Raw genomic sequence first — 27,938 nt, 5'->3', positions numbered from 1 at the left:
TTAATCAAAATAAAACATTACAAATGTTTATCTCCAATTTCTTAAAACTAATACTATTGTTACTCCATCTGCTCAACTTTGATCTTCTAAAAACAGCACATATTTTTTACCATGTATAAATAATGTAAAAAAATAATAAATAATATCCAATGCATGTATAAATGTACATACCCCAACCTTCTTGAACCATGATTATTATTAAAATGACAACAATTTTTTTCAAATCCTTCTTTTCAGTTTTCTTACAAACATTTTATGAATTAGCCATCAAACAATTACTACCTGCATTGCTAAGAAGGGGGCGTGTCAGTACCACTTCCTGAAACTATCAGACCATCAGATGGCTAATAAACAAGTAATCAAATCTCTTACAGCTTGTTTGACAAAGATAAATCAACCGTAACAAGTACCTGCATCTACTGTCTGTTATAACAGATGACAGAAGGCGTGACCGACATGCTCCAGGGCATACATCACGTCTGTTTACCCACTGCTGGGACACAGGTGGACCCCCATGATTTTAATCAGTGACAGATTTAATGACAGAATGGAGATAATCAACTGTGTATTTTATGACTGTATTCACTGCTGGTTTCAATCAGTTTGTTTTCCTGGTTGATTAATATAAACCATATTGTGCCCACATATCTCACCAATATTTTTAGTCATTGGAATAATCTTCTGTAATTTTATTCATCTTTTGAATTTTGAATATTTATACTCCTTTAATACGACTCTTAAATAATTGTCAACAATTAGAGGAAATTGCTCAAGGTTTGCCGGAAGAATGATTATAATGTTTTGATTTTACTTAATTAGGTAGTTTTTTTTTTTACCATAAATATATATTTCAATTCAATATAATATTTCAAGATATAAATGAATTCGATATTATAAATGTATTATTTGTGTAATTTTGCATTCTTTTTATAAAGGGGATATAAAAATAAGAAGATGTGGTATGATTGCCACAGTGATAACTATCCACAAGAAAACCAAATGACATATAAAGTTAGCAACTATAGGTCATTGTATGGCCTTCAACAATGAGCAAAACCCATATTACAATTAGCATGTTATAAAAGGCCTTGAAATGACAAAAGTAGAACAATTCAAACAAAACAAAAATAAGTGCTTGATTTTTCTACAAAACAATAAATAAAACAAATATGATATACCACAACAAAGACTACAACCACTGAATAATAGGCCACAGACTTTGGACACACATGTGGCAGAATGTGGCAAGGTTAAACATTTCAGTGGGCATCCAAACCTCCCCCTAAACATTGATGTCACTGACAGAAACTTAAGATTCATGGAAATCATTAGTTTTATTTAATTACTATGTTATAATCTATGTATCACAATGTTTGTTTTAAACATTTTTTTTTGCAGTTGCACATCAATACACTTTTTTCTAATTGCAATATCAAACAAAATTGAAAATTGAAAAAATGCCACATCAATTGGGAAATATCAAGAGGATTTTAACGATTTATACATCTAGCTGATACTATATTATTCATGAGTTCAATTTTAATTGTATTTAGAAAACTAAACAATTATCCATATTTACAGTAAAAGAGAAATCCAAATAAAGCATTGAAGGTTATCAAATAATAAAACAATATCGCATTTAACTTTATCCATTAAATAAAAGAACAATATTGGTTGATAATAGCTATCATACTTAACTATACTCACAATTGGTCATTAGATTAACATCACTTTAGAATATCAATGTTTATACTGAATATTTCTAGCAAAAAATTAATGTAATAAATCCACACAAAATAATCACTGTTTGTCAGTCAAAAATAAGATGATCCACCACAAAATGTCATCAATGTAAAAATACAAATATATCGATCAATACACAGAACAAACTACATCCATCAATGAAAGAGAATGAAATTGGCAGAGCTACCAATTCAATGTGAAGTTGTTATCCATGTGTATTGCTTCCTCTTGGGAGTCAGATGTATCTTCTCATCAACCAATCAAAACAAACCTCTTAAAAATGACAAACAGTGGTGAGGCCCAGGTGGAGGGGACATGTAAGGTTATATCAGGTCAAATATCTATTATCTTAACATAAGTAATTAAATAAATATTTGTTATAACAAGTACATGCTCTTTGGAAACGTTAAGCATATTATAAAAATACTTCTGTCCAAAGTATTGTATTTCATAGCCGCTAATCAAAATAATCCTTCTTTTAATGCTTTTTTTTTTCATTGTAGCTTTTTAAAATTGATTATAGCCATTCATACACAGGCACTTGTTTCTATCCATTGGAAGACCCACTATCAACGTATAACACGTGCCTGTGCATTTATAGGGTTACATTAATATCAACATTTTAATTATATGTTATTTGTTTAAGCAATCTTGCTTTTTACTCTTCTTTCGGGTGGAAATCTTGACTATTATACTTGTTTTCTTATATTTTCAATTTTTGTCCAAAAATGATAAATTAATGATAAAATAATACAAATAAATATAATATATCATTTTTTCCTATATAGGTCACCCTACAAATTTCCTAAACTAAATGTCCTCCATTATTGTTATTTATTTATTTGTACACACCCAAACCTTCCAAATTTAGACCTACTTTGTCAGGAGAGAAAAGTACATAAAACTTTCCTCATTCTTAGCCTTGGAGCCTCACAAATTAAAAACACAAGTAAAACAAACAAAAAACATATTAAATATGCAGTGGGAATTCAGTTGTTGGCCAAGAACCCAAGAATATAGACCAATTATCATTAATGAATAGCAGATGGCTTGATACTTTGTACGGCAGAGTCTGGCTTAGGTGTTAATGAGTTCCGCCTTCCACTGTCAGAGAAAATTTGTAGAAAATCTTCCAATCTGTTTCCTATTACACATCACATTTCTTTCATTACATTCTAATCATTTGTGTTTTTGAAGCTGGAGCCTGGTCATGTGGTTTTGCTTTTGTCTTCTCTTTGATAAGCAAATTCCAACCAATCAATTAATTTGTTTCTGGAAAACAGGTATTAAGGAATCGCTTGTTTCTAATGATTGCCAAACTAATTAATCAGTTATTTGTGCATATACACAAATAATTTAGTAAATTAGCAAATTTATTTCTTCTGCAAACAATCTTTAGATGGAAATTTAAAATATTTACTGTTAATCTGTTACTGTTTGTTTTTATATTTACTTTTTGTGTTAATTTGACTTTGATGTTTCGTACAACTGAATTATACCCAATTAATACCAGTCTCCCAATATCTTCTTTTTCTAATTGAGTTGCTATCAATTATTAATATTCATTCACACTTGTGGTATTTTTGGTTTTGATCACTTAAAACATACTTAATTGATATTTCCCATTTGGATCCAATTACAAATACATCTAAGAATTATAGCAAATACACTAATTTACCTTCCTAAAACTTGTAAGTTATCATTTAATTCAATTTGTTTTTACTTTCAAAATAGTTCATTCTAAATATGATCAGAATTTTATTTTCCCCAAGATAGTCATATTACCCTTACATTTGTTTTGTTGAATGTGATAATAAACTCGGGAAGAAAAAATCATTTTAATTTTAATTTTAATATATGGATTTTTTCTGACAAAAATTATTGTTTCAATTCAGGATGCCATTATTCTATTCCTTTGTCAAGTGGGTTCTTCCATAATTTATACATTTCTGTAATTTTCCTTAATTCTCTGATGACTTTCATATAAGATTAAGAAGAAAGTGATTTTGGCCTCCATGCGCTTGATTTTATTTTGCTCAATAATACAAAGCTTAAAATCTTAGTGAAATTAGATTTTCTGGCCAGTAAATGGGTTTTTTATTGTACCATATGTCCATACATTTTTTGGTGGGGATTTTTTTTTTATTACATTTTACATGTTATACCTGGGAACATTTAAAGAAGATCTCAATTACATTTTTTGTACTATAGAAAAATATGTGAATTATATTTTTTTTGTACTATATAAATATATGTGAATTACATTTTTTTGTACTATAGAAATATATGTGAATTATATTTTGTTTGTACTATAGAAATATATGTGAATTACATTTTTTTGTACTATAGAAATATATGTGAATTACATTTTATTTGTTCTATAGAAATATATGTGAATTACATTTTTTTGCACTATAGAAATATATGTGAATTACATTTTTTTGCACTATAGAAATATATGTGAATTACATTTTTTTGCACTATAGAAATATGTGCAAGATTTTTATTTTTGATTGTTATGTTTATATATATTTTATGAAATCTTTTAATGAGTATGTTTTAGTTGTCTTATATATTTCAATAAAGTATAATTATTAACTCAGAGAATTTCTTTCAGAAAGTTATAAAAAATTGTTAACAATAATTGACATCATTTATGTAAACCATGCAGAAACTTTGGAAACTCTGGATTAGCAGACAGAAAACAGGTATGGCAGAGGACACCTGTAACACCTATCTAATATCTGCCACTGGACTTTAATGATAACAAACAATCCATGTGAATAAACCAGACTGAACAATATTTCTTATAGCTATTAAAAAAATATTCAAATACAAAATCCTCATGCTTTGACATTTTTAATACTAAAAGACATCATTCCCCAAACATTAATTCCATTTTAAGAAATAATATATAAAACTTTGAAAAAAAAATTGATCTTTCATGATAATCCGTTTGTAGTGAATAAAGAGTAATGTCTTCTGGTGATGATCTGCTCATTACTCAGGATTACAGGGGAAACAAGCAATAAAATCCAACAATAACAGATTTAATGTCTTCTCTCCATTATTCTGGTATTTCATCTGTGACTCCATTTAGAACATTAATAATTTAATGAGGCTTTCCAGCATTTTCTCTCTAGGGCATAAAATTGCAGGTAAAATATTTATACTATGGACAGGTGACACATGGATAACATCAGAACAGGTGACATGCCTGTAGAACAAACCATATGGGAATTAAAGACTCAAATTGAAAACTAAATGATTTAATGATTTATAACATTTTAACCATATGTTAACCTTTTCTATATTATATCAATTTTGCAACAATTATATAAAAACAGCTGCAATCCTTAAACAGGAGTCAATAAAATTAAGAGAGGACTCCTTGTAGCAGGATATGACAGACATTATTGAATGAAATACTAAATATTTAATCAGTCTGCAAAATAAGCACTTAAGGTGAGGCTGACAATTGGTAAAGGCCTGTGAGTTTGTCTTCAATCTTACTAGTCTCTTTTGTTTACAATTTAGCAGTATGTATGGCTCAAATATATTTAAATAAGTTTTTGAACACATTCCATTATATATATAATGATTTAGGTTGGATGAAAGGGTAGTAATGGATGGGGATGGAGGATTTGAATGTTACTCCTTAATAGTTGTGCAGTTTAGAATTGATTGATATCTGACAAGTACCTCAAACATCAGTGTCTGTAACATCTTACCTACAGTCACTTTGTTTTTGACTGATAATAGCAGTAATAAAAGCTGAGGGTAAAGCAAACTCTTTTAGTAACACATCCAGTAATGACACTCTCAAAACTGAGACTGTCTTTTAAATGTCACATGGTAAAACAATGTGTCCCTCCATTTCCTACAACAATCCCCTCCTTCCCTCATAATCCTTACTTCTTACTCCCACCGGTGACGGTGTCCCTCCATTTTTAACTACAGCCCCCTCTCTCAGAATCCTTACTACTTACTCCCATCCGTCTTTCTCCATTTCCTACTACAACCCCCTGCCTCAGAATCCTTACTATTTACTCCTACCTGTGTAAAACAATGCATCCCTCCATTTCCTACTACATCCCCCCTCCCTCAGGATCATTACTACTTAATCCCACATACTTGGGTCCATTTCCTACTACATCCCCCCTCCCTCAGGATCATTACTACTTAATCCCACATGCTTCGGTCCATTTCTACTACATCCCCCTTCTCTCAGAATCCTTAATACTTACCACCACCGGTGTCCCTCCATTTCCTACTACACCCCTCCCCCTTTTTCTTTCAGAATCCTTACTACTTAACTCCCACCTGTGCTAAACACATTACATAAAACATCTGTTAAACATTACAGCTGGCAGACAGACTGGTTCCAGCAAGGTATGTGAAATCATATACCACATGTTATCAATATCAGAACACTACACCATGCAGGGTTAGAGGTCAAACAAAACATAACAAATCTGGCAGAGTGATGAAACTGTTACATAACTCCCCTACTCTACACATGAATTTTACATTAATTTTCAAATTTGTCTGGATAAAAAGATATTTTTATATTAATGTTGATTTGTAAGAGTTAAGACTTTTAATTTATCTATTTGAGATCTAAAGATAATGATGATATTTTAACAGATATGTTATTTTGCAATTATTTTTTTTCACTTAAAATTTACAAAAAAATATTACCGCACTGTGGGGTCAGTATAAATAGCATCTCTGACAATAACTTTGACACTATCAAAAAATAATTTTATATAACTTTTTTTTTATTGTAAAAAGGTAAATTAATAATGTTAAGTAATTTATATTGACACCTATGTAAGCTGTGATTTTTTCCACATACACAGCAATTATTCTGTAATTTAATGTTGTCTATTCATTTTACAATTCACCTGCTGTTATGAAACTGACTACAAAACAAACTTTGAACTGTCTTGAAAAAAACATTGATTTTTTACAAAGATACTGAAAAAGCAGTTGTCAATAAATTACATTTATTTTCAATTTACTACATTCCCAGGTTTGTCTTTAAAACAATTGCATACTTCAACAGCAACCTGAGGACACTGACAGAAAATTAATATGGAAGGAGGATGTTATTGCCCAAGGGAGATAATCAGGTGTAAAAGCAATGAACTGGTCTCCATGGGGACAAAGTCAGGTGGCAGTCATGTGATGATTCAATTAGTGGCAGATTATTTTCTAGAGAACTTGGGCCAGAAATGTGATGACAAATGAACAGAGATTACCTAGCCAGAATTTTTAAAAATATTACTCTAAAGCAGCATGCTTTAAATAGACTTGCCTCTCCTAATATATAGTCCTGTCAAAGTCTATAAATGAATCTATTAAAGTGCTCTGTATAAAAGACAATAAGACTAAAGCAAGTTTAAATGCTTGAATAAGTGTAATAGTAATTTGTGATACACCTAAATGAGACAGAATCCTAACAAGACAAACATCTAAAACAGTTTTAGAGGACAGGCATATCTTCTTCAATGAGAGACACACATCTTTGTATAATGTGTCCAGGACTTAATAAAAGCCAGCACTTTTTAATGTACTGATTCCATTGAAAAGAATTAGCCAACAGAACTTTAAAGTTCTTAATTTCAAAAGCTTGTTATCTCCACTTAAATCAAATTCAACAAAAACAAGAGACAGCAATGCCAACACAATAAAATTGGCATATATATACCATTTCATATACCAGTTTTTGGTTTCTAAAAAAATATTCTTCATACATTATATAATAACATTATATCTGAAGTAACTTTGAAATAGACGTAAAATTAGAAAACTTCTGAATTTAACATTTTCTTTTGCAGAAATGTGACAAGTTCTATTGTCATTTATTACAGTCAGATGCAATATATAGCTACATTTACCACTTAGGAGAATATTTTAAACTTCTAATGATGCTAAGCTGAGAATATTAAATATCTCATAAATTTCAAGACATTTAGCTACAAAAATAATGAAACAATAAAGAATTTCTTTGCTTAGGAATACCATCAAATAAATTGCTACCTCTAAACATTCCATGATAGATATCAGTGATACCAGGCCAATAGATGATAAACCCTTCTGACCATTTACTAAGTATGATTAAAATTAATCATGTTGATGATGGTGACATGACTATAAAGCTCAAGGCTTCTTCAATATTCATTAACTAATTAACACATGTGTTGGACAGGCGTTTGCATGTCAGCTTTCAGATTTTTTCTCATTTCATATTCTTATTGCTTTCTTGATCAATAAAACATAGGATAAAACATTAAGAGAAAATGACAAAACTGAGTTTTAATAACATGTCAACATGCAAAGGAATCTAATGGATTAATGAGATTTTGTGAAGTGGACAGGGTGTTAAGTTGGTCTGAGTGTGGAGGGGGATAAGGCATCGAAAGGGACAGTACATCGAACTGGACACGCACTTTTTACCAGAATCAAATACAGTATAGGTAAAATCTTTCTTTGATCTTCTTGAAAGAGAAGCTACAAAAGTCTATATATAAGTATTAATTTTATGTTTTTAAGACAAAGTAATGTTTCTTGATCATCATCATCATTACAAACGAGAAAAATCTTATTGTAGCAATACATGTTTCACGACAGAGAGAGGATTGGATTGGTATAAACAGACCTGAAAGAGACTGTGACCCACTCTAGGACAGAATGCATCAGCCACACTGTCTAATAGTGGTAACACACTGTCCAAGTGACCCAACCACAGAACATGCTGTTATTTATACATTATTGTTGGTTGTTGCTTTATTGCCAATTGGGAGATTTTTAAAATTCAATTTCATGACCAATTTGAAGCCAAATTAACCTTTATCTTTGCAAAACTGGGAAAAATTGTTTAACACGAATGTACACTTCACAACAAATAAAAGAATGACTGGACAGTTATGACAAATAATATTTCTAAAATGATTGAAAATTTTCAGCAGTTTTTACAAGTTTGTGGGCTTTTTAACACAAGACAATGATCTTTAAGAAATGTTATCCATTTATTCCATGTGGACTGTTCTTTCAAATATTATAAGGTAATACGTGTTAAATATGGTGACTTCAATTTAAATGCTGTAAATTCAGAAATTATTGCGAGGGTTTTATTATTGCGAAAATGCAACAGACTTGTAAACGCAATAATTCAAACTCGCATTTTGAAATATTCTATATAAATTAAGCGGGATTTTTCTCAAATCATAAAAATTAAAATCGCATTTAAGTCTAAAATGACAAAATCGCAATAATAAATGCATGCAATAATTTCTGAATTTACAGTTGTATAAAGTTAATTGATAAGAATGAAACAATCAAACAAAGAATGTCACTGTTACCGCAAAGAAAGCAATCGAACAGAGAACCCAAGCTACAAAACTTAAGATCTGCATTGGCGACTGTAATTCACTGCCACGGGTTACAATCTGGTCACCTCTTGAGGAGGAAGCACAATCCTAACCCTCAGCTAGTGAAGATGCTTATATAGATGCCACCATGATGGCTAGATGTGATCAGATGTGGTTTGAGACTGCTATCTCTGGACAAATATACCTACAGCTACAACTGTGAAATGTTCATCAGATTGGCCAGTTACAATGGGAGGATAATAGGTGTCCATACCATACTGCTTCTGATTTACAGATGACCAGACATTAAGGGTAACTGTGATCTCAATACCAAAAACATAGCAGAGGATATAATAACAGATGAGTACTGATTCATAATTGACCTAAATTTTAATTAGACAATATTTTGATTGTGGTTTTTCCAAACCCAGTATTCGTCATCATTCATTTAATCACACGTCTGTTTCAGTATATTAGCCAAATGTTACATGTCCTCTAGGAGTCAACTTAATAAAATTCAATATTTCATGCAGCATTTGGTCAAATTCAATCATTATATTTATATTTAGTAATATTCATGTTTATTGATTTTTGTTGCAAAAGAGGTCTAGCAAATGTTAATTCTTTATTAAAAATAATTTTGGAAAGTTCTGAAATCTTTAAATTAATACAATCAATGGTAATTGTTTGTGACAAAAATGTTATTGTTAAAACAGGTACAAACTGGTATTTTTTGCTTAATCTTGTCAGCTAGTGAAGAAAGTTACATTTTGTTTTGTGATATAATTCATTGTGGTTCAGGTTGTCATTCTCTGCATACTTTCACAAAAATATGCATGACTGTTCTATCTGCAACATTTTATCAAAACTATCTTCACTGGTTATGTGGATGGTTGAATATTGATTATAAAAATTGGTGAAATCATTAACAAATCTTTTACTGACTGCTTGATCGCTGTTTAATTTTCAGAGCAAATATTGAGCTAGTATGCTTTGTTCTAGACTGACATACTGATGCCTGTAAGCTCCCAATTAAGACATCAGTCAACAGAAAAACACATTTTGAGACACATTATTGGGACTCTCATTTAAGATCTTAAAATGATAAAAAAAACTCTGCAAATATTACAACTTTAAAGTCTTATCAAAAACCACTGCCTCCAATGAAACAACTGACCAGATGTCCAAAGATGTGTAATGTGACAGGGTTTAACTGGAAGGTCATAAAACAGTTTCAAAACAGAAACATTCCACCATATGGCAAACACATGGCACAATTCTCTTGATATAAGCCAGTGCCAAAAACCACTCTCACTTCTCACTGAAGATAGTAGATGACAAGTTTAGCATGTGTAACCATTTGAAAAGAAAACACAACTGGCGCCAGTTTGCTATTAACTCTTTCTAATGAGAAGTACAGACTGTTAACAGAAAAGCCAGACACAGCCAGGCACAAAGCAAGGGTTAGAGACCCTCTTATAATTAAGAACAATTGCAGATATTGAATTCTAATAAAAGTCATGTTGTGAGCTGCAATTAGCATTTAATGTTTTACTAATAGTTTCATTTTGTAAATATATATAAGACATTATAACTCAGTCTTTAAAGAGAACCATGGGTGCAGAGTCAATAATGCCAGAATTGAATATGTCAGATAAATAGAATTAAATCCAAAGGAAGTCAATTCTGATTAAAGAAAGATAAATGGCTGGACCAGGAGCATTGGAGTGATGGGGACCTGGTTCCTTTTAGGGTTGAAAATACTTAATTATTTTTTTTTCTTCCCTTAATTGTGGTTCCTCTTTAAACCAGATATAGTTGAGTTATTTTTATGATGCAACCACAAAATTAATGAAAGGCAACAAAGTTTTACTTCTTAATTAAATTTTGACTAATGAATGGCCCAGATCTAGGGAACAACAGGAAATAATCAACTCGTCTAGAAAGTCTTAAAAAATAAAGATATTGAACGATCAATATGTCTTAGCATTTCAATATTAGCATCATTATTCTCATTGTGAATTCTAGCAGTTATCATAACAAATAAGGTGAACTTTAAAAGTTCAAGGAGAGGGTATTTGATGTAAATAAATAATGTCCCAACTTTGTTTTACATTAATCAAAATCTTGTCCATAAACATAAACAATGTTATATAATATCATTTTCATAACTTTAATGCTAAATATAAAATTTGTGCCCATTATTGAAGTGAAATTAAATACTTTTTTCAACAAAACTAAGATTGCATATGGCTATGGTAGTTACATGCATTCTGTTACAGTAGTAATACACCCACAACCTGTGGACAAGTCAGATTAACTTAGAATTTTACACTTGAACACCTTACCAGCAATTACTGTTTTGAGCATCATCATAATACCGAAGATTATCCTAATCCAAATTAAACATTAATAAATATGGTGAATAATTATGATTAACTGTGAAATTGACATCATGTAATGGCCAAAGAGATAAGACTTTATTCTGTGGGAAGTTTAAGAGCTGACACAGGTAAAAGTTTGGTGACAGGTGTCCACGGCTGCATGTAAACAATTCAATCATTTTGCTCAACATGTAATTATTTTATCAGATGTTATTGATTCTTATAATAAGAAGGAAAACTGCTTTTATTTATTTTCATAACCATTTATATCTGACTTTTTAATATTAATTAACAACCCACATATTGATGATTGTGAAGATACTTGAGCTAATGACTTCAATTTTGTTTAAATGATTATTCATTGTTTTTATATTGGGGGGAGGGGGGACTAATTGTTGCGTTTAAATATTATTAAGGAGTAAACTCATGAAAACTATATTTAAAGAATCAATATAAATACATGTAGTACATTTTTCAAGATCAGTACAATTTTAGTAAAAAAACCTTCTGGTACAATTTTGTATCAATGATTGACTCCTGGTTAAGAGAATTTAAACTGCACTATAATAATGTTTTATAACCTTAGGAATCACAATCCCTGCAACATATGTTGAACCAAAATTTTTATTTATCAATAATTTTCTTTATTATTTTCCTTACTACAAATTGTATGAAAAAAATGTAAATCATAATACAAGATGTTGCAAATTGAACAATTTAATGTTCTCTGATGCTTATAAGTTTACTGTGTGGCTGATGGCTGAAAAAGAGGTTAAACATTGGTCTATCAAAAAGATCTTATGCAATATTTGAAAACATATGTACCCTGTTTTTTAACTATTATCTCCCCAATCCTTGTAACGAGATAATTTAAAAAGGTAAATTTTTCAAAGTTTGTCCACTTGAAGCATTTCTTGTTCAGCAGATTTACAGAATTTTCATATAATACAATTCACAAAAGATAAATTTCTATTTCTTTTGACAATACATTTGAAATTATGCAGCTTGTTTGTTTTGTTAATTAAAAAGTTGTTTGTATTGAGGAGTATGGACTCCAGACCTGCAGAAGTATTTATATTGTATCTGAAGGAATTCTTACTATATGATACTGTCTATTCTACGATTTTATGTGTTTGTGTTATTTGTTTTGTTCTTAAGCCATCGACCCCTCGGGGTATAAATATATATGCATTTATGATTAAAGATAATGGTAATTTTTTTCTCTCTTCAAAATGAAACCGCAAAGTCTATACAAATTCTGAATTCAAAGAGCTGTACATGTCACCAGCAAAAACTAAAAGTAATTTATTTTCTTTAAATTTCTGCAACATCAAGTTTCTAAATTGTTTTCCCAAAAATTCTTCAACAATAAGTTCCCTACAAAATTGACTACTGCCTGCCATCACCCCTTTCCCTTAGGTGTAAGTACTTATGGTTATTTATTTCTCCATATCAAAACTCATTAACCAAAGGTGTAATTGATAAAAAAATATTTACTCTGTGTTAGAGTGATAGTTGATTGATTCCAGGGAGGTATTGATTAATAGTGGTCAATACCAACTAGGCCAGATGGAAACTAGGCATATGGCTAGTGATACTGAACAGCTGGCCAATGCATACAGAGGATCCAATTAGGGGATCATACTTGTTATAAGGATCTCATAGGGCTGAGTGATATCACAAGTATTCTACTTAATATCTGGGTATTGGTTATTCATCATGGTATGACAAAGTATTAATTTCTCAATGATCCACACACCAATTTTTTTGAAAAATAAATTCAGGACAAATAGAAGATAAATTGTTTTATCTTAACTAAACAAATTTCAAATAGATTAATAGCATTCTTCATTATTGTATGTTTAAGGAAAAAGAGAATTCACATTAATTTTGATCATTAACAATAAAACAGAATACAATTGAGATAATCATTTAAAGGATGGTTTATAAATGTTGAAATTGTCAGGACAAATAGAGTAAAAACATGATGCTGAGTTCAAAGAGTTACCATGCCCTAAATAAACTCTAACTATAATACTTGCATGATCAGTAAACTGTGTAATCTGGGTCAATTTGGTCAAAACACTCATTTAACATAAATATTAAAAAGGTCATTTCATAATAAATGTATTAAAGTTTCAAGTTGATTCTATACCAAAGCTTTAAACCAATATCAGACATTCAAAGATGACAGGAAAAGTACATTATCACATGAATTGCATGATGTCATCTCAACAGATTTTTGATAAATGTGAAAAAAAATGCATTCCAAAACTTTTTAAGAATTATCATGATCAGATTTCCAGGTTTCCTGTTAAAGTTGGGAATGGTACCCTGAATAAATAAGGATTACACTGACAACTTCACCTGTTTCCACAGCTGCAAAGTAAAATCTTCCTTTTTTACATTCATAAATCAATTTCTGATAAAAACATGAGATAAAACTGGAATCATCTTCACCTGTCAAATTATATTGTCTCATGCATTATCATCATTAAATTACATAGCCTCAAAGCCGTTAATTAATTTTAATGTTCTCCTAAAAACAAAAAGAAACAAATTACTAGATTGCCCTTTGGCATTAGAACCTTTAGTGATGATGTGATCAGAAACATACCATTATGTTCATATAAAATCCAAAGAGAAAGTTAAATATAATAGAATGCCCTGATATAAAAATTTTAAGAAATGACTAAAAACGAAATACACTTGGTAATTTCATACACCCATCTTTGATTTTCTCCAATGAAAAAAAAGATCATGCAGGAAGTTTGCATTTATAATTGTAGTTCCTTACCTTATGTTAGGATGTCACTTGGTCAGTGAAATAAGACTTAATATACTTGTCCAGTCAAAGATTGACCCTTGCAGTGGTATACTTGTCCAGTTAAAAAGGACACTGGTATACTTGTCCAGTACAATAGGACCCTGCTATGCTATTGTAAAATAGGACCTTAGTATCCTTGTCCAGAGAAATATACAAGAAGCTTTTTCATATTGTCATTTTATTATATATACACCTTGTAAAAATTAACACCCTAAATAATACCTAATCTTGCGAAAATATTTTTTTCTTTAAAGAAATCTATACACTGGAAGTGTCATTTGCTTTATATCAAAACATGTTTTCGTTGCACAATGTTAGTGATATATTACAGTTTTAATATTATCTAATTAGCAAATCTTTCCAGGAGTTCATTTTGAATTTTCGCACATATATTTGTTTTCCTTGATGTGACACTACCATATATACTCATAAAATATTAACATGTGATTCCAACTTGATACATGCATGCAACATATGTCTGCAAATACCTTTAAAAGGTATGCTTGTTATTCAATTTTTGGAAGCTAATTAGACAAGAATAAAATTGAAGTTTTAAACAAAACTGAACAATCCAACAAGAAACAGTTAAGAAATCCTTTTTTCTTTGCTTATACAATATATGTTTATCCAAGTTCCCTACAATCATTGGACCAAATCATGTTTTTTCATCGATATGATAGTGGTATCAAAATATAACAGCATTAGTGCCCTCATAGCCTCATGTTTTCTCTGAAAAAAGCTGGATTATAGTCCTGCCAATTCTTTCCTTAACATATATGGATCTTCATCTGACTTTACAGCCACTAAATAGTTCTATTTATTGAATCACAAAGTGACATCTCCATAGAAATAGAAATAATTCATTAGCCATTTAAACTATAAAACGGTTTCTTTTTCTTTTATTGAACATTTACTAATTTTGCATCAATTCACTTTTTTTTTATTTTAAAAACTTCTTAATTTCAAATTATAATTCAAAACTCCATTATAACAAATTGCTGATTATAATAACCATGTTAACTAATATTGACTTGAAATACAAACTTATTGTTCCATTACTGAATTTAACACCTGCCTAAAATGCTTTTTTTTTTGTTATTGTGAAAATTACAGTGACCCCACAGAAAAAAAATGTACATGTTTACAGTATAAGATTTGGAGAATAGTGGGAAAATATTTACAATTTGAAGTATTATGAGATGAAAAATATTTACAATCTAGAAGATAGTGGAAGAAATTTACAATTTTGTTCTCTACACACAATGTATATACAAGTACAGGGACACTTGATAAATTCACAATTCTGAGATTGGGGGACACACAGTACATATAAGTTCAGAGATGGCGGGACACTCTGCACATACATGTTCATGGTTCGTGATAAACTTGGAACATTCAAGCTCAGGGATTATGGAGCACATTCAGTATATACAAATTCAGGGATCATCATCATCATGGGAAACACAGAACATACAATTTCAGGAATCGTGGGACACACCGCAGAACATACAAGTTCAGGGATCATGGAACACACAGAACAAAAAGGTTCAGGGAAAGTGGGAAACACAGAACATACAAGTTCAGCGACCATAGGACACACAGAACATACAAGTTCAGGGGTCATGGGACAGTAAGCACATACAGGTTCAGGGATTGTGGGACACATAGAACATACAAGTACAGGGATTATGGGACACCAAGCACATACAGGTTCATGGATCATGGGACACACAGAGCATACAAGTTCAGGGATCATGGGACACTAAGCACATACAGGTTCAGGGATTGTGGGACACACTGAACATACAAGTTCAGGAATCGTGGGACACACAGAACATTTAAGTTTAGGGATTGTGGACACACAGAACTTAGAAATTCAGGGATTGTGGAAAACACAGAATATACAAATTCTGAGGGATCATGGAACACTTGGTACATACAAGTTCAGGGATTGTGGGACACACTGAAAGAACATACAAGTTCCTGAAAAGTGAGACAATTAGCACATACAAGATTTCAAATGTGGCTTTCAGGTCAGATACAGATTACTGTACATACAAGGAAGAAAAATTACCTACCAGATGAATTTAACAGGTAATATCACAACAGATTACGAGTACATTGTACTAACAACAGGAGTATATCTAAGAACAAATTTACAAAAGTTATACATGTATATATGAATAAAAGGAGAACCACACTGAGATATATGGTATATTTTTAGATGTCAAAGATAAGGTATAAAAGAGGTCTTTTGTCCTATAATAGCTAATTATATTATGATTCTTACTAAAATAGAACAATTATTTATTCAAATAGAATAGTATTGTATAGATATTTTCATCATAAAGCTGCCTAGTGTGTATTTTATATTCAATAACTCTATTATTACAACTCTATGAAACGGAAACAGCTTTCTATTAGCTCTTTTTATAATGATGTATTCGTCATTTATTCACATTTTCAATACTAATTTACACAAATATTCAGAAAATTTCAAAAGTTATCAAGTTATTTTGTTTCTGTCTACCAGTAGTTATATTGTCCCATATTTGTCTTAAAACAGCAATTTGACTGAGTTTTATTTGTGAAAATATCAAAAATTTTCTAGTGGATTATATCAAAACCAACGAAACAGCATTATTACAATTTTTTTTTATCACTGCTGCTTTTTTCATGATGTCATTATTTTGGCCTACAAACGGTAAAATCTGAAACTCTTGTATATCATTCCTTGATGCAGAAAAAAAATCCAGTACAAAAAAGGTAGCTTTTAATTCAATGTTTTTTAATTTAGTGAGCCCTTAAAATTACGAGTCATGTGTCTGGAACTCTAAAATAAAACAACTTTTGACAAAAAAAATATGAAAAATTAAAATGAAAAGTCTTATTATAAGTTATATAATAATAATATTAAAGAAAAAGTTAAAGGTCAAGTCAATTAAAAGAAAATCTTATATATACCTGTTTCCGATAAACTGTCTGTATTGTCTGGAGTCTGCATGCTTAATAAACTACAAAGACATTTTTGTTCCATAATTTATAAATATGAGAAATAATTTGACAAACAGCAGATGGCCCAATAATACTGTATGCTGAATTCTATATTAGATCAAATATTAGCTCTGGCAAAATCATTGTTTTATTGGAAGGAGCAGGCAAAAAATTGACCAAAACTTTTTTTCTTGGGAATGGAACAGGACTGAGAAATCTCACTCTGTTCCAAAATTGATTTTGGTTCAATAATTCTATTTCAAAATATATTGTATTGTGTTTTAATTTGGAAATATTGCAAAACCTGCAATTGATCATAAGCTTGGGAACCTGCCATTTGAAAAAAAATATTGAAATGATAATTTCCCAATTTTAAATCAATTTCAATCGAAAATAAATACTATTAATTACCTTTAAATTATTAATTGAAAGTCTGTGTTTTATATCACTTACATTTAATTGTTTTCCTAATTGAAATATTATATAAAGTATCTCAGGTATATAACAGGACCATACTATATTGTATTCAAGTCTTTCTTAAAATGCAAATTTTATCTCTACGTGTAGTACTGATTTCCACTTTGAAAAAAAAATCTTTCAATTTTAAATCATACAAGATAGATTGATTGTTATTTGTTTTCAGTAATAATCACGCAAGATAATCAGTCTGATTTTAATCAAGATTTTGTTATAGAGACAATGAATTTATTTTAAACTAGATTTATCATTTCTGATTTTTTTTTAAATATTCATTTCAATTATAAGTACTACGCAGATAACTACATGTATATGTATATCTCTTTACTGTTTTTACTAATATTTCCACTTTTAAAAATTATCTTTTAATTTTAAAGTATACAAGCTGAGAACGATTGTTGTTTGCTTCAAGTCCAGTAGTAAATCATTTAAAATATCTGAGTCTCCAATTTTAGTCAAGATTTTGTAATGGAGACAACAATTTCATCGTAAACCAGATATATTTCTTTGGTTTTTTAATATCTATTTCAATAGTTCTTACTTCTACAGATACTTTGGATAAATGACCGAGGACATTTATTCATCAATGTCAATTATGAATTTTGAATGAACATTGTTGTCCTACCATCAGGATCCTCTTTGTTTTAAGTCAAGGAGAGTTATCAATGCCTTACAGAGAAGACATTTCTATAGTGTTTTAACATTATCACTTGGTACCATGTTTAAACTGATACTTTTCTTCCAAGGTATGTAATTAAATTCTATACTGTCTTATCATTCTTTATGAAGTCCTTACATAGACTGCAAAGTTAAGATAGCCAAAGAAAATCAGCTTTTCTCCAATTTTGTCAAATATCAGGCCAGACTCCATCCAGATGTTTTCCTATCTGTGGAATTAGTTCATTGATTAATTACAGTTTTCTCTAAAAAAAAATCTCCCTGATTTAATAACAAGTCTGGTATCATCTGGATACTGGTATTGTAATTAATAAATTTTGGAATAAAGTCATATAAAACTTTGTTATTTTTTGTTTGATACAAATATTAAAAGGTTCTCTTGGTCAATGAGATAGAGGGAAGGTTAACAGAATTATATTTGTTTTGCTTTGTTAAAATGTACAATGTCGGAAATTATTAGTTTTCAATATCAGATGTCAAATATTGTTTTTTTCTGTCATTCGATTGCTTTTTCATTCTTACAAAGAACAACCTATTTGCAATGTTTTGTCCTTTCTGCACTTGAAATACGACCTTATTCAACTTTATTCTTCCTGGTCTTTGGAATGAACAAACATACTCACTCTGCCCTTAATTAAATCTATATTTCCAAATACAGAAATGGTGATCTGGATTTTATAATTGTCCTCACAGTATTCTGTTTTATTTCTGTATACGATCTGAAGAAATTGTGACAATATCAAAGATATATTGTTTTATAAATAAAATTAGAAACAGAACAAAATATTAGAACAAGTCGTAATCTTGCTAAATTACTAAATTTCTACCCTTAAATCTGTAACAATAAAACTTAATAAACAGAACAAAATATTTGTACATATATTGTAATCTTGCTAGATTACAATAAATTTCTACCCTCAAATCTTTTACAATTTTATAAGTGATGAATAAATTATTTTTACAGCTTTCCATCAATTAGTTACAGTTATCATAATACACATTATCACTTAACAAACTATTTCTATAGTCTGATTTAATGTACAGTTTATTACCTTTAAACATATTTTAAAGTCAACCAGGTGAAATTCTCTTTGATCTTGGCCAGGTATGACTCTCCAGGTGTATCAATATGATAATCTGTGAGACAGGTGTAAATACATTAGGTCAGGTGTAATAATAAGAAGGTATTGATCAGTTAACACTATGTAATAGTTTGATCAGGTGAAAGAAGTGTCATCAGTATCTTTTAATCTTTTATATTTGGTTACTGAATTTTAATTCCTGCAGATTTCTATTTCTGACAAGGGGGTGGAGTGTGGTAATTTGTTTGATTTTTATTCCTATTTAAGCATCCATGACACAAGTTTATTTGCAAACAAAAGAAGTTTTCTGTAAACTTAAAGAAGTTTACAAGAGAATCAATGTATTAGCCATATTTATGGATAGAAAAAAATGATTATTTTTTTAACTCCAAATTTCTAAAAGGAGATGTGAGGTATATTTGTCAACAAGCTATTAAATTTAACAAACCAACATCTAGAAGACCACATAGTCTTCAACAATATGTCAATCATAATACTCCCCAAGTTTATAAAATTTGTAACATCAGAAACAAAGATCTGATATTAATTTTACACCCAGTATTATAACTCTAAATCAAAACTTTCTATGTCACTTTAGACATTTCAAAACTGAGTTAATAATTCACTGATTCTTAAAGGGAAACTTCGCAAAAAAATCAAAAATTGATATTATGTTCATTCTGTATAAAAATGTTCAAATTCATAGATATTAAAGTTTTATTCCGCTAGATAAGCGATCACCATCGATTTTAAATTTAGAGTATCAATTCTCCGAGATCCGCCATCTTGTCTTCTTTCCCGATGAATAAAAACGATATGTCTATAAACCACAAAGAAACAAAACTACAGTAACCGATGTAGTCGTAATTGCGTGTCGATATCTTGTCAATCGTACGGTTGTTTAATACGACTAACTAACTTGATACGGAAAATATTCTTACTTTTTTTTTAATTACCATGGTCTGTTGTTTTTAAACTGTTGATATTGGAATTAGGTGAAAAGTCAAAGTTGAAATCATAAATAAGTGTTCCGTGAAAATTGTTTTCGAAAATCTAATTTGTTCATAATTCTTTAAAGTAATAAACTTTTTTCAAATATATTTTGATCTTCCCTTATCTGATCACCAGCATGGCTAAAGGTATTACTTCCAAAGGTAGTGTGAGGGGTGTGAGGTGACACGTCCAGGTATTCAAGCGATTTCCTGTCGGGCTTGCAAGTTCATGCATCGTTTCACTTCTGCAGGTATTGATCAGTGTACACGGCTGATAACTTATAACTTATAACTTTCCATTTTGAACTATCAGATGTATAATATACAACTCTGTCTTACTTGTCATTACTAAACTCATACGCTTGTTTATAAATAACATTTCTGGTGTAAAGAATATAATTCATAATATATAAATAATACCCGATGAAATTAAAATCTATTTAAATATTTTTTCCAAGGGTGAATTTGGGAAAATGTAATATATAGTCATTGTCAATAGTGAAGGACAGATTGGAACAGACCAGAAATATTGATTTAAAAAAATGTACGCACTTGCCGACGATTCGTTTATACGACTGGATATAAAGTTACGGAACTATAGCGCAATTTAAAATATATACGTGTATACATTGAACATAAGAAAAAAACATATATTTTGAATAAATAGGGGTAAAAGTGTTGTAAATAGACTAGCCAACGTATCCCAACAGTATGTAATCATCGAATGTCGATAGACTACAGTTGTATACCAAAAGAAGAAGAGAACCAATTTGATTTAAATACAGGTCGATGTATAACTTTTGCTTTGGTTCATTGAAGCTGTGGACCTAGGAAAATCACAGATTTATATTTCAATAAGATTGTTCTCAAACAAAGGAAGGAGTTCGTCATCACAATTGTTATATATGCCACTGGACGAACACTAATTATCCCCAGGGGATGTGAATATTTTGCTGGGAAACTTTTGAGTATCAAAGTTTCAAATTAATTTCGGGATTTATTTTCTTTCTTGGTATTCAATAACCGAAAAAAGAATAAATTACTTGTTCGCTAAATAGGGATATTCTTGTCAGATAAAAGAATTTTAGTTATATTTAAAAAATAGGGAAATATGACATTAAATTGGTTCTGTCTTTTTTTAAACATCGTTAAAACGATGTGTGTCTAAGGTGAACGCCACAAGAACCCTGTAATACTAGTACGAGAGTATAGCATGTAAACATTCCTTCTCAATAATATGGTTGTATTGGAAAACTTTTCATACAGATTGACAACTCATTGTCCGATATGCATGTAATATTTGCCACATGACGCCCATAGTTCTTTCTACCATCATCACCTTATTCCTTGATATTGCTGTAAACATCGATGGTTCACACCCAAACAAAATGGGAGTAATGAACCTTCAGAGCTTCTCCGTGTTATACACTTGTGAAATATATAGACGAAATTTCTGTATTGAAATGAATCTACATCTCACAAACAGGATTTTCAAATAACGATTTTGAGTAATCACCTTACAAACCAATATAAACGTATGGCAAGATATAACCATGAAGGAATTTAGTTTTTGTCAGAACTCATCACTATATCATAAACGTATACGTATATATATATGCATACAGTTTCAAATATCAAGAACAAGCGTTCGATGTCGATAGTCTGTTCTCTAACTGTTCAGAGTTAGACATGTCACTTGTTCATTCTTGGAAGCCTTCATATTCCCCGTCTAACGATGGGAACTCTTTCTGATTGTGTTGACTATAAATGCTTGTATGGTAATTCTGTCGTTTATCTGTACAAGCGGTTGCATTTCCTCTCCTTTCCCAACAAACAAACGAACGAAACGCAACTAGTCTGATTTCTCTGGAGCTCATCCTCAATGGCTCTTATACGTCAGGAAACTTACATGTATACTAATAATGATTGTTTCATGAACAACGATGTATGAACGAACTATTATAAATTCGTCAATATCTGTAATGCATGACTAAAGTATAACTTTTATTACAACTACTGTATTACTTATTTGGATTAATGACGGCTATCATGTTCAACATTGCACAACTATTATCATAGAATTTTTAAAAAAATCCTCAAAAATCCTCAAAAGATATAATGCCTTAGCTTAGATAATTAGTATTCTTTTCACAAAAAGTTCGTGTAAATGATTGTCAAATGAATTTAATTATGTAAGAATAAAATGTTAAAAAGAAACTAAAAAAAAATTATGCATGTTGTATGTTGTATTTTTTTGTCAATTAAAAACTTTAAAATTGCAATAGTTTTATTAGCATGTAAACACAGCCAGATTTGAATACAAGTTAAGAAATTCCGGTAAAGTCAATGATATCAAACAGATGTACAATGGTATATCAAATTGGGTAATATTGCATTTAGTTTTTATTAAAGATTAAAACTACTATTTTTTGCTTCATATTTGAATCTTTACGCCAATTGCCGCTAAGAAAGTAATCAAAAATTGTTTCCTTTTATTTTTATACACTTTCGGAATTACGAATCTGAATTTTATTTTCAATTAATTTACACAATTTAATTATTGTATCTTTATTCTCATCGTGTATTTAATCTTAATGTATTAACATCATGACAGCATATACTCTAATCCTTTCTATTTATCCTTTCCAAATAACAACATTTATACCTGTGTACGCTTGAACTCACACCTGCGGCTAAATAGCTACAAGGTAAACGAATTGACCTCAAGCCGAGAAATATACAGTGACCTTTACAAAATAATATACACACTCTGCTCACACATTAGTTGCATTGAAATGATTATCAAAACAATAACGGTAAATAGAACTGAAATATTTTCAGTTCAATATCAGTAAAAATGTTCAATAAATATTTTATGAAAAAAATCTCAACAATAATTAATTAAATTTATTCAAAAACATTTACTAGAGATAATTTTATAGGAGTTTAATTCAATCAATACAAAACGGTATATATATGCATATTCACTTTCGTTCATTCTTATATTGTGGTTTATAACTTCGACCATTCGTCAGCTGTGCGCTTTTAATTACGTATATTGTCGATAAGCTATAAGAGTTAAACAGATTTTATTTTTTCCCAGAATTCAATAAATCGGGCTAATACGTCACGACCCACTCGAGAATTCAACCAAAAAAGTTACAAATACTTGATTTTCTCCGTTATTAGAAGGAATATAAATTTAAAACTTTGCAAATGTGTTTTTTATGTTAAGATGAACATAATTAGATGATAAGTAAAAAATCGCGGAATTTCCCTTTAAGTAAATCGTGTTGCCAAAAAGCTTACATGTACTTTAAAAGAGCCGGCTGTACATTATCTGATTTCTTTATTGTTGCATGCACAAATAGGTGTATACCATATAGTGAGTGCTGCATTTACACTCATTGTATGTCCAGTATTAAAGTCTAAATTCAGTTAGATGTCTCAGGAACGAAAGACTACAAATTATTCTAAAATATATTTCAACAAAAACGTTATTGTCACACAAATTCAAATCTATTTAAAGGTTGCATTAATTTTTGTAAGACCTCATCTGGTTAGTTTGACTCAATGAATTAAGAACAATTCATAAGCTCTTCTCTCCATAATTTATCTTTACATAAAATGCCTGTGATCAGCTGGCATAGCCATGCTTGACTTTGTCAACAGTAACAAAAGAAATTTGACTAATAAAAACCTCTATCCATTAAATAATATCTTCAAAATAACCATCAATTTTTTATTTTACATTAAGAAAATCTTAAAATTTTAGAGAATTTAAGCAGGTCTATATTTTAACATTAAAAAAGAGATACATTTTTCAAAGGGAGGAAACAAATGTTCTGCCATTGAAGCCTCTACCTGGTCAGGAATATATATGCCAGTTGTTTTTCACTTGTTCTGTTGGTTGATAATGTTAGATTTTGATTGACATGACAACTTGTAACCAGCATATTTATGTCAACCAAACTTGAAATAAATAATAAATAATGGAGATTCTAAAAATATGCCTTTGTGACAACAATACAACAACACGGAAAACAAGACAAAATATCTTGAGTTCACATAACACAAATACAAGGGTCTAATTTCAATGGTATGATTCAAAATTTTATTTTGCAAGTATAATTTTTAATAGATTGATTATTGTCTCTTAATGTCATAACAACCTTGTCCAAACAATGACCAAACAAGAATGTGTCCCAAGTACACGGATGTCCCAATCGCACTATAATTTTCTATGTTCAGTGGACCCTGAAATTAGGGTCAAAACTTTAATTTGGAATTAAAATTAGAAAGATCATATCATAGGGAACATGTGTACTAAGTTTCAAGTTGATTAGAGTTCAACTTCTTCAAAAACTACCTTGACCAAAAACTTTAACCTGAAGCGAACGGACGGACGCACAGACGGACGAACAGACGCACAGACGAACGGAGGCACTGACCAGAAAAATTAATGCCCCTCTACTATCGTAGGTGGGGCATAAAAATACAGCATTAAATGTTACCCCAGCAGTGACCATTTAAACTGAAAACCATGTGCTACCAAAAAGTGGGAAACAATACAATATCCTGTAGGTTTAATATCAAATGGTATTAAATATATATATATATATAGGCAACACGCTGTACATTATTATTTTATAAATAATCAAATCCAAAGTAGACAAAATTAGAATATATACAGCTGTTTCAGTCTACGGAAATCATGTAAGATTTAATACATATATATGTATTTATGTATGTTGTATATATATCAATATATTGTGGTAAATTATTGAAAATGAAAAAAAAAATAAAAATGACAATAAGTCACACGTGTTAAGAATGTAAAAAATTAAGGCCTGCCATGCATACTACAAATTAATCTCTTTAAATTCTTATAGCCTTGTTTTTTCCTTATCTTTATTGGGAAAAAATATTACTTAAAAAGTTAAGAAAATAATTATCATAACATTTAAATTGATTTCCAATGAACATAGAAACACCATGTAATTGAATAAGAATAAAAATATAATTGTCAAACATAAGCACCAACTTAATAATGATATGGATCTTTCTTTTGTGTAAACTTGTAGCCATATGTCAGATATTTCAAAATTTCATCATTAGCTTGTCACCTCTGAATCAATGCAACAAATTATTACTTCTCAATTCAAGCGACAATTACAAGCAATTCAAGTGTTAATCTGCTTATTCAAGATACCTTTAATAGGGTTTATTTACTTGACTCTATCGACACCTCGGTTACCAGCACTGATCCAATGGTATTGTTACAGTGGAGGACAGGGTGTAGCGTTCAATGGCTGACAGATTGTCACATATGGTTTGACATATGTCCGTGTATAACATGGTCTTAGAAGTTAATGAAGACAATTCTAATAATACCTGCATCGCATCAATACAATTTTCTGTTATTACGGGAAAATCCCGCAGTATTTACAAAGTTCAAAAGAAAACACAATAACGTTCATGGAGGCCAAATTAAAACAGTTTTTTGTCAACATGAGGGTTAAATTATCTATAAAAACAAGATATTTATTCAACTACATGTCGTGCAGGGGAAACTACATGGAAAAGATTATCAGCAGGATATTAATTATTGCACAAGTCTGAGAAATGATATCATAACATTTCTTAATTTCCTTTCAAATTTTCAGTCTGAGTAAATGTTAGTTGAAGTATATATTTATTTATTCATTTTATTTATACATTTGTTTTTCCATCATTATTATTCATTCATAAAAATATTTGTTTGAGATTGAATGATAAAACATTTCTTAATTTCCTTTAAAGTCTGAGTAAATGTTAGTTGTGAAGTTTTTATCTATTTATCTATCTGTTTTATTTATTTCATTATTATCTATTTATACAATATTTGTTTGAAAACTATCAAAGGTTAAAAAGATGTTGTATTTTCCCAGTTTTTCAAAAACAAAACTCGTTAGTAAGAACTTGGCTGTAACATTAACCAATACAATAATTTCTCTGACAGAAAAGGGCCCATTAAATACCACTTTATCATTATAACCCCACACTAAGTAACAATCTTTATCCCTGTTCAAATCACTTTTAATACACTGGTTCAAAGATATCAATTTCTCTTTCACCAGTCAATATAGTACTTAATCAGCTATGTAAATACTTCAAAACCGTTATTTATGGATGCAAATTTTTGTGCAGTCAAATAAAGAAATATTTCAGAACAGTTAAACTGCAATCATACAAACAAAAAAATACTCTTTCTGAATTTGTGAATGTCACCAATGTTCACATTTTAAATGTTGAATTACTAAATTGCTAAAAATAAGTGAAGGTTTTAATATTGTCAGCATTTTATGAAATTATTAGTAGTTATACAAGTAATTGTTGACGAAATCCTTGACAGAACATTATAACTGCTATTTTGTTAATAACATTAAATGCCATACAATTATAAAGCATGTTTAACATAAAAATAAGATGAGATATGATTCCCAATAAGACAAGAGTTGCAAATATACTATCTGAGCTTTACTTTCTTTTTTAAATCATGCAATATTATTTATCAGATTGAACATTTAACTTTCAGCAGCATATTTTTCTCTAAAATTGACAGATTTTTAAATTTAAAAAAAAATGTTTTGACTGAAGTGATGACTGATCTGAAATAAACAAAAATATTCTGACCTTGAACTTTTACTGATTCAGATCATATATATATTTGAAAGATGAACAAAATTAATACTACAACTGTGCTAGTTGTGCATTCCAAATGCATTGACAGTATCAAAAGTTGGCAATATACAGTCACTGACCTTATAAAGCTTTGTTTGGGACCATGATAATATGTTTCACCCACATCAAGTTCAAAATTGTTGAATTTTATCTAAAATATTTCAATTTGAACAGTTGTACTTAGAGTTGCAATTAAAGGGAACAGTGGTTCAACAACCATTCATTGTCGTAAAATAACATATTTTTTGTACTTTGGCAAAGCTGACATTCTGTCTCAGGTTCAAAAGCCTTTATTAAAATAAAAATCACATTCAGTAAAAAAAAAGAAAAAGCCTCTTGGCTCTCCTCTACAAACTGGTATAAAGTAACAGTAAGTTAGCCTTATTTCTCAATTACACATTAAACTTTCTATCTGAAAAATGAAGTGGCACTTCAAAGGTACAAAAGTCATTAAGTTTAAAATAACTAAGTCAGAATGCCTTATAATATATGGTGGGAACTGTCATACTTTAATAACTAGATACATCTTGATATCACTGTTATGATTGTCCTTGGCCTATGTTACTGATCTCAGGTGTGAAAAACCAAGATCAATGACACACGAGATGTAGGTCAAAGTGACCTAATTTTTGTGGGATTCCAGAATTTTTATCATGTATCTT

The 27,938-nt window shown here is 30.0% G+C and overlaps 1 protein-coding gene across 17 annotated transcripts in view; it reads right to left on the bottom strand.

Annotated features, from left to right (window-relative positions):
• The window catches only part of LOC139523011 (protein CBFA2T1-like), a 102,385-nt gene that overhangs the window by 12,229 nt on the left and 62,218 nt on the right, over positions 1–27,938 (bottom strand). For 4 of the 17 annotated variants that reach the window (XM_071316729.1, XM_071316728.1, XM_071316727.1 and 1 more), the window contains one exon: positions 17,295–17,344. The exons of 6 other annotated variants lie outside the window; for them this stretch is intronic. In XM_071316729.1, coding sequence (XP_071172830.1) covers positions 17,295–17,344 — 50 coding nt within the window. Of the gene's footprint in view, positions 1–171; positions 426–1,698; positions 2,046–5,990; positions 6,140–11,467; positions 11,652–17,294; positions 17,345–27,938 lie in introns of those variants that run through there. 7 more of the 17 variants (XM_071316731.1, XM_071316740.1, XM_071316744.1 and 4 more) reach the window with 7 other exon arrangements.

This window comes from Mytilus edulis, chromosome 5, assembly GCF_963676685.1.
Source record: "Mytilus edulis chromosome 5, xbMytEdul2.2, whole genome shotgun sequence".
Taxonomy (NCBI): Eukaryota; Metazoa; Mollusca; class Bivalvia; order Mytilida; family Mytilidae; genus Mytilus; species Mytilus edulis.
This window is presented reverse-complemented; position numbering and strand designations above follow the sequence as displayed.